The following is a 9,221-nucleotide window of genomic DNA, read 5'->3' on the forward strand; positions in this document are numbered from 1 at the left end:
CCTCTCTCGTCAATAAGCTGTTTTCGCCCACAGGACTGCCGCTGACTGGATGTTTTTTGTTTGTGGCACCATTCTCTGTAAACCCTAGACACTGTCGTGTGTGAAAAGCCCAGGAGGGTGGCCGTTTCTGAGATACTTGATCCGGCGCGCCTGGCACCGACGATCATACCATGCTCAAAGTGACTTAGGTCACTAGCTTTGCCCATTCCAACGTTCAACCGAACCGCAACTGAATGCCTCGATGCCTGTCTGCCTGCTTTATATAGCAAGCCACGTGACACACTGTCTGTAGGAGCAATACATTTTTGTGTACTGTGTAGTGTACCTAATAAGATGGCCGGTGAGTGTATTTCAGCTGTTTCTGAGCACGACGATGGAGTAATGATCTTGATTACTGGAAGAGAAGTCTTGGCTAATTTGGCATATGTCTCAATTTTCACCACATCCTGTTTCAGTTCTGTTGAACAGCCTTCTCTGTCAGCGTGAGAACATAGAGCTGGTTAGAGGGTAGAAGTTGAAGTTCCGTGGCTGAGCAGCCATATGTATAATCACCTCTGGTGAGTAACGTGTTGTGTGTGTTTCTGACTGCACACAGTATGCAAAAAGGACCTGTCAAACGCATTGCGCATTTATACAAAGAAAAGGGAGGGTGTGAGCAGCTCTGGTAAAAGTGCAGGGGACACACTCTCTCACACACATACCGTATGCCCTGGCACTCACAAAAACCTTCTGACACTCACACCACCCTGGTTTCCTTCTCTGTGAATAGTTTCTACCTGATCCATCAGAAGGTAGGTCTACAGAATTATTTGATTTGCTATTGCTATATATGCTATCGTCATTATTCAGAACTTAAGACTTCTGTAATCGTGACATGAGACTTGATAGATTTTAAGGTTGTGAGGAGGATTGTGTTGCGCATTGGTGTTTTCCTGATAGTTGAATTGTCATTATTTTGTCACTCCCAGTAGATATGGACAGGTACAATCAGTCACTGTATTACAATATGTGCCCACTGTGACCGACAGTACGTATATAATGCAGTGCTGTAGTACTTACGGCTTTTGCGGTGACCGTATTACTGCCACATCGGCGGTCACGAGTCATGAATGCAGTCAAATTCCACATTACCGTTTAGTCACAGTAACTAGGCTTCTCCAAGCTCTGATGCTGCTGCTGGTCATTAGTAGCCTACCAAACGTGCTAACTGCCTGGTAATTAGCACTCTATTGTCCCTCTAATCACTCTGACATCAATGCAAATGGTTTCGAAAATCTAATCAAACACTTCATGAGGGCCCATGAGCTCATGTTGCGCAACATTTCTATAGGCAATGCAAAAACAGAAAACAGAGTGATGGCAGCTAATAAAAAGAGGAGTGTCCCATCAGCTTTCTATAGGCTAGGCCTACTATATTTATTTCTCAACTTTCCTAATATTAAGCACATTGCTTATATTTACAACAGGAGTATAGCCTACCTGGCTGGCATGAAAATAAACCACTCGGAAAAGCGTCCTCCATTTGCTATTTAAGTGCATAGATGACGTATTTTTTCCCACTGCCCCTGTTTCGATACAGGTGCATGATAATGGTCCATTCTAAATCAAAACAAATTTCACACATATATTATTTAGTATATGTAAAGACAAGATTAAATCAAGAATCGTCTGATGGGTGACAATATTAGCCTATCACTTGTGAATTATATATTATCACTTGTGAAAGATGCCCAGCATAAGAAACAATGTCTTGTTTTTGCGACTTTTTCAAATCATAGTCGCACACCTCATGTATCCTAGACCATAGGCCTATATGTTTTGATAAGATTTATATCACAACTAAAGTGGCCAAATAACTTCTTCAAATGAAGCACATTGATCCGCTTTACAAGGGGTGTAGAGCCTAACTGACATACAGTTGAAGTCAGAAGTTTATATACACCTTAGCCAAATACATTTTAACTCAGTTTTTCACAATTCCTGACATTTAATCCTAGTAAAAATTCCCTGTTTTAGGTCAGTTAGGATCACCATTTTATTTTAAGAATGTGAAATGTCAGAATAATAGTAGAGAGAATGATTTATTTCAGCTTTTACTTATTTCATCACATTCCCAGTGGGTCAGAAGTCTACAATCACTCAATTAGTATTTGATAGCATTGCCTTTAAATTGTTTAACTTGGGTCAAACATTTCGGGTAGCCTTCCACAAGCTTGGGTGAATTTTGGCCCATTCCTCCTGACAGAGCTGGTGTAACTGAGTCAGGTTTGTAGGCTCCTTGCTCACACACGCTTGTTCAGTTCTGCCCACAAATGTTCTATAGGTTTGAGGTCAGGGCTTTGTGATGGCCACTCCAATACCTTGACTTTGTTGTCCTTAAGCCATTTTGCCACAACTTTGGAAGTATGCTTGGGGTCATTGTCCATTTGGAAGACCTATTTGCGACCAAGCTTTAACTTCCTGACTGATGTCTTGAGATGTTACTTCAATATATCCACATAATTTTCCTTCCTCATTATGCCATCTATTTTGTGAAGTACACCAGTCCCTCCTGCAGCAAAGCACCCCCACAGCATGATGCTACCACCACCGTGCTTCACGGTTGGGATGGTGTTCTTCGGCTTGTCCATTTGGAAGACCTATTTGCGACCAAGCTTTAACTTCCTGACTGATGTCTTGAGATGTTACTTCAATATATCCACATAATTTTCCTTCCTCATGATGCCATCTATTTTGTGAAATGCACCAGTCCCTCCTGCAGCAAAGCACCCCCACAGCATGATGCTACCACCACCGTGCTTCACGGTTGGGATGGTGTTCTTCGGCTTGCAAGCACCTCCTTTTTCCTCCAAACATAACGATGGTCATTATGGCCAAACTGTTCTATTTTTGTTTCATCAGACCAGAGGACATTTCTCAAAAAAGTACGATCTTTGTCCCCATGTGCAGTTGCAAACTGTAGTCTGGCTTTTTTTATGGCGGTTTTGGAGTAGTGGCTTCTTCCTTGCTGAGCGGCCTTTCAGGTTATGTCGATATAGGACTTGTTTTACTGTTGATAGAGATAATTTTGTACCTGTTTCCTCCAGCATCTTCACAAGGTCCTTGGCCATTGTTCTGGGATTGATTTGCACTTTTTGCACGAAAGTACATTAATCTCTAGGAGACAGAACGCGTCTCCTTCCTGAGCGGTATGACGGCTAAGTGGTCCCATGGTGTTTATACTTGCGTACCATTGTTTGTACAGATGAACGTGGTATCTTCAGGCGTTTGGAAATTGCTCCCAAGGATGAACCAGACTTGTGGAGGTCTACATTTTTTTTTATGAGGTCTTGGCTGATTTCTTTTGATTTTCCCATGATGTCAAGCAAAGAGGCACTGAGTTTGAAGATAGGCCTTGAAATACATCCACAGGTACACCTCCAATTGACTCAAATAATGTAAATTAGCCTATCAGAAGATTCTAAAGCCATGACATCGTTTTCTGGAATTTTCCAAGCTGTTTAAAGGCACAGTCAACGTAGTGTGACCCACTGGAATTGTGATACAGTGAATTATAAGTGAAATAATCTGTCTGTAAATAATTGTTGGAAAAATTACTTGTGTCATGCACAAAGTAGATGTCCTAACCGACTTGCCAAAACTATAGTTTGTTAAAAAGAAATTTGTGGAGTGGTTGAAAAACTAGTTTTAATGACTCCAACCTAAGTGTATGTAAACTTTCGACTTCAACTGTACATAAGCAGCGCGTAAGTTTCAAGTTTGGGGAAGATAATTTTCACCATAAAAATGCACCTTTATAATAAAAGCATTACATGCATAATTGCATTTGCGGTCACTTTGATAATGGTGTTTTCCGCTAATGGAACATTTGCGCTTATAGCCTACTACCACGTGCGCATTGCTGCGCTTACAATGTGAAGAAATAGCCTAATAGTTTATCAACATTTTAAGCTAAACGTTCTGATCTGTTGCGTCAGCCACATTGCATAAAAAATGTCATCTTGCTCTTGCTTGCATTAGTTGTTGATCTTGTTGTTGTTGATGTGCATAACTGAGGGCGAGAGAGCCCACCTTTTCATGGTTGTTTGATCAATAGGACTGTAAAGTTCCCAAATGTATGAGGACTCCCGTGGTGTTTACATATGTGCAGAAATCCATTCAGGTGTATTTTGTGGCTTTTGGCGAATGCCTTCTAATGAACTAAAGTCGCGCTGTTGCAACTGCCTGTAAACACACAGTCCAGTTCAAAGTGAATGATGGCAGGCCTGTGTGGTAAATGGCTTGTTTGTATAAAGGCCTACTGTAGCTCTGATTGGCTATAGCGCACCGGTCTGTGTAGACTCCGGTCCTGGACAAGACAGATGTTTTTATTCGGTTTTATTTACTGCAGTGTTTATTAATTGTCCAAACGCACGGCCGCTTTCCCACTCTATATTGCTATAGAATTTTCACAAATGCCTTAGTATACATAATTCCCAAAGATTCTAAGAATTTATGAAAATTTGAAAATGACCATATCTAAGTGGTCTCTTGTCCCAAAAAAATGTGAAGTGTCATATTCTTCCTGGGGGTGTATATGAACAGATTTTAATATGATTTCATGTTGCTAAAATGCTGTCATTTTAAATGCAACAATATTTCACACATATACGTTATTTTCAAAGAGATGGCTAACAACAGCAAGCGCGCTGCAATAAAAAACTCAGTTCCACTCACCTGATGATGATAATTTGAAACATAACTTCTTGTTGAAAGTTATTCTTGAAAAGGGAGAAGCTAACAAATTAGCAACATCCTCTTTGATAACACCTGCTGCAGCTGCTACAGAGGATGTTGCTAATTAGCTGACAGCAAAAGCTAGATAGCTAGACCGTGGGAAAACTACTGCTCGCTATTGCGCAGTGACCGGTTGGCCTTCAAGAAGGCAGTAGTTTCCATATGTTTTTGTAAAAATGGTCCCACACATTAAGTCAAAATGTGATTGGTTGATTCCACTGTCACTCCAAAATGTTGCCCTAATACAGTTGAATGGCAGATGCCTTTATCTACTGTAGCTTCTGATGGCCTAGCCAATAGCTGACTTAGCTAGCTAGATTTATCTCACCAGAGACAGCAAAGAAAAATCCTGATATTCTTTTCTCTTCAGTGGTAACCCTTTCCTTTCCAACACAAACTGAAGAGATTTAGATCAGAACATCATTGAAAATAATAATATAATTATATAATTATACTAAATATTTTATAAATCCTTAGCCCTTCTCTGAAGGCATAGAAGGCCCATTGTTCCCCACTGTGTTTGAGTTAGTAATAATTTGTAGAATGGCTCTATTTTCCCTCAGCATGCATTTATTCACTATTCTGAATGTCTAAAGAATCCATATGTTGTTCTGAAATATGAACACAGAAATGCTGGACATTTTTTACTCTTATTATGGTGGCGATTTGACAAAAGTACAGTCATGGTCTTGAATTGGACTCACATTTTTCTGGACACCTTGTTCCCCTCCCGGTCTCGGTGTTGACTCTGTCTCGCCCCCCCTCCGGTCTTGGTCTTGACTCTGACTCTATTTAGGTGGTCTCAAACACAACACTGATATAACGTCAATCCCTACAATGATGATATTGTGTGGTTGGTTGTTTACCCTCCTTATTTGAATTGATAAGAGTGTCTGCTATACTGCATTCTGTTCTCTCTCTCTCTCTCTCTCTCTCTCTCTCTCTCTCTCTCTCTCTCTCTCTCTCTCTCTCTCTCTCTCTCTCTCTCTCTCTCTCTCTCTCTCTCTCTCTCTCTCTCTCTCTCTCTCTCTCTCTCCCATTCTCCAGCTAAGATGGCGTCTCAGGTTCCCTCTAACTCTACCATGTCCGGGTCTGAGCCCAACAACCCCCTGTCCTCTCTCAACCGCCTGACCCTGGTGTCCATCTACAGCCTGGTCCTGGTCATTGGGAACATCGGGTTGGCCCTGATGATCCACATCCTCCAATCCAACATGAGATCAGTCATCACCATCGCTTTGCTCAACCTCACCCTGGCCCACTTCCTGTTCCTGCTCACCGTACCCTTCAGGATCTACTACTATGCTGCTGGGTACTGGGGGTTGGGGAAGATGCTGTGTAAGGTGGTCAGTGCCATGATCCACGTGCACATGTACATGGCTTTTGTTTTCTACGTGGTCATCCTCGTCATACGACTGCTGGGGTTCCATAGCAAGAAGGATCGCTACGAGTTCTACAGGTAGTGAAGTTAACTATGTTCTAAAAATTGTTAACTGTGTTCTACAGGTAGTTAACTCAACCGTGTCCTTCAGGTAGTTAATTCAACCGTGTTCTACAGGTAGTTAACTTAACCGTGTTCTACAGGTAGTTAACCGTCTCCTACAGGTAGTTAACCGTCTGTGTTCTACAGGTAGTTAACCGTGTTCTACAAATAGTTAACCGTGTTCTACAGGTAGGTAACTGTCCATGTTCTACAGATAGTTAATCATGTTCTACAGATAGTTAACCGTGTTCTACAGGTAGTTAAACATCTGTGTTCTACAGGTAGTTAACTTAACCATGTTCTACAGACAGACAACCGTGTTCTACAGGTAGTTAACTCAACCGTGTTTTACAGGTAGTTAACCAAGTTCTACAGGTAGTTAACTGTGTTCTACAGGTAGTTAGATTAACCGAGTTCTACAGATAGTTAACCATGTTCTACAGATGGTTAACTGTCAGTGTTCTACAGGTACAGATGTAGGATCTTAATTTGAGCCAGTTTGCTACAGCAGGAAAATAATCCTGCAGCAACAGGAAATGTGAATTATTATGTGAATTATAATTAATTAACATCTTTGTAGGGGTTGATAATTTTTTCGTTACGGCAAATCAAGTCTGAAATTTCAAAGTGGAAATTACAAACTTTAGAAGTGTTTTTAAAACTCATGTACACTAGAAGTCTGCATTTCCTGCAAAAGAGTGATCAAATTAAGATCCTACATCTGTAGTTAACCGTGTTCTACAGGTAGTTAATCGTGTTCTACAGGTAGTTAACTTAACCGTGTTCGACAGGTAGTTAACCATGTTCTACAAGTAGTTAACTTAACCGTGTTCTACAGGTAGTCAACCGTGTTATACAGGTAGTCAACCATGTTCTACAGGTAGTTAACCGTGTTCTACAGGTAGTTAACCGTGTTCTACAGGTAGTTAACCCTCCGTGTTCTACAGGTAGTGAACCGTGTTCTACAGGTAGTTAACCATGTTCTACAGGTAGTTAACTTAACCGTGTTCTACAGGTAGTTAACAGTGTTCTACAGGTAGTTAACCATCCGTGTTCTACAGATAGTTAACCCTCCATATTCTACAGGTAGTTAAACATGTTCTACAGGTAGTTAACTTAACAGTGGTCTACAGGTAGTTAACCCTCCGTGTTCTACAGGTAGTTAACCCTCCATGTTCTACAGGTAGTTAACCGTGTTCTACAGGTAGTTAACCCTCCGTGTTCTACAGGTAGTTAACCCTCCGTGTTCTACAGGTAATGAACCGTGTTCTACAGGTAGTTAACCCTCTGTGTTCTACAGGTAGTTAACCTTCCGGGTTCTATAGGTAGTTAACCGTGTTCTACAGGTAGTTAACCATGTTCTCTACAGGTAGTTATTAGTCTGTGTTCTACAGGTAGTTAACCCACCATGTTCTACAGGTAGTTAACCCTCCGTGTTCTATAGGTAGTTAACCCTCCGTGTTCTACAGGTAGTTAACTTAACCGTGTTCTACAGGTAGTTAACTTAACCATGTTCTACAGGTAGTTAACACTCCGTGTTCTACAGGTAGTTAACCCTCTGTGTTCTACAGGTAGTTAACCCTCTGTGTTCTACAGGTAGTTAACCCTCTGTGTTCTACAGGTAGTTAACCCTCCGTGTTCTACAGGTAGTTAACCCTCTGTGTTCTACAGGTAGTTAACTGTGTTCTACAGGTAGTTAACCCTCCATGTTATACAGGTAGCTAACCGTGTTCTACAGGTAGTTAACCGTGTTCTACAGGTAGTTAATCCTCCGTGTTCTACAGGTAGTTAACCCTCGGTGTTCTACAGGTAGTTAACTGTGTTCTACAGGTAGTTAACCCTCCGTGTTATACAGGTAGTTAATCGTGTTCTACAGGTAGTTAACCGTGTTCTACAGGTAGTTAACCGTGTTCTACAGGTAATTAACTGTGTTCTACAGGTAGTTAACAGTCTGTGTTCTACCGGTAGTTAACCTTGATCTACAGGTAGTTAACCCTCCGTGTTCTACAGGTAGTTAACTGTGTTCTACAGGTAGTTAACTGTGTTCTACAGGTAGTAGAGGTAGAGAGGTGGACCATATGCCTCTCAATGTGTGTGTCATGGCATGGGGGATGGGCAAGGCAAATATCAGTTTCTCACAAAATCACAGAGGGTCTCATCTCTTTTCCAGGAAGTTGCATGCTTTTGGCGCCAGCGTGGCAGTGTGGGTGGTGATGTTTATGGTCATTCCCCCCATCCTTTATTTCAAATACGGCACTGATGTCCACGAAAACACCACCGACAACAAGACAAACAAAATGGCTGCCAATGACTCCTACTGTTTCCAGTTCGGCAGTCACCTGGAAACCCACGTTGGTGCCGTAGTGCTGAATTACATCATGAGCTCTGTGATCATCATTGTGGCCTGTGTGATGACAGCACTACAGTGTCATGTCATGGTCCTTCTGAACAGGAAGTACGGGCGAGACTGCTTGTCTCACCAGGAGTTCTCGGCTCAGCTGAAGAGCCTGGGTTTTGCTTTGGTGCTGCTGGTGTGTTTCGTCCCCTATCACGTGTTCAGGATGTACTACCTGAGAAACCTGCAGCTGCAGAACACTAATGAGGTGTTCCTCAGTATCACGGCCCTCAGCTGTTTCGACATGCTTACCTTCCTAGGGAGGGGACACTGCTATACGTGTAACAGAACACGGTCTGTGTGACCTTTTAAACAGTACTTTAGCGCCATCTGCTGCTTATTTATATAGCTACATATGTCTTACTGTGTACTTGACTATGATCTATTTATTATCATATTGGAATTTAAAATAACTCGTGCCAATGATGTTTCTCTCTATATGTCGATTTCAATGTTTGCTAAAACTATCTTTAAGGGCGAGATCTGGCGACATATTGGTCTAAATATTGTAATAAATAAATACATTGCTACTATTATTTTGTGAAACATGACCTCCTCTTCACTCTTTAC

At 41.6% G+C, this 9,221-nt stretch overlaps 1 protein-coding gene across 2 annotated transcripts; it reads left to right on the top strand.

Moving 5' to 3' along the window:
• Nucleotides 1-516: 516 nt before the first annotated feature.
• On the top strand, nt 517-9,126 carry LOC311108955 (putative G-protein coupled receptor 141). 2 transcript variants are annotated; one of them, XM_084151736.1, is made up of 3 exons: nt 517-557; nt 5,824-6,232; nt 8,427-9,126. In XM_084151736.1, the coding sequence occupies exons 2-3, from the start codon at nt 5,829-5,831 to the stop codon at nt 8,953-8,955; spliced, it is 933 nt and encodes a 310-aa protein (XP_084007862.1). In that variant the 5' UTR covers nt 517-557; nt 5,824-5,828; the 3' UTR covers nt 8,956-9,126. The 2 variants fall into 2 exon arrangements, with proteins under 2 accessions (XP_084007862.1, XP_084007861.1); XM_084151735.1 differs by lacking the exon at nt 517-557 and adding an exon at nt 615-791.
• Nucleotides 9,127-9,221: the final 95 nt, after the last annotated feature.

Source organism: Coregonus lavaretus (genome assembly GCF_964263955.1).
Source record: "Coregonus lavaretus genome assembly, chromosome: 34".
Taxonomy (NCBI): Eukaryota; Metazoa; Chordata; class Actinopteri; order Salmoniformes; family Salmonidae; genus Coregonus; species Coregonus lavaretus.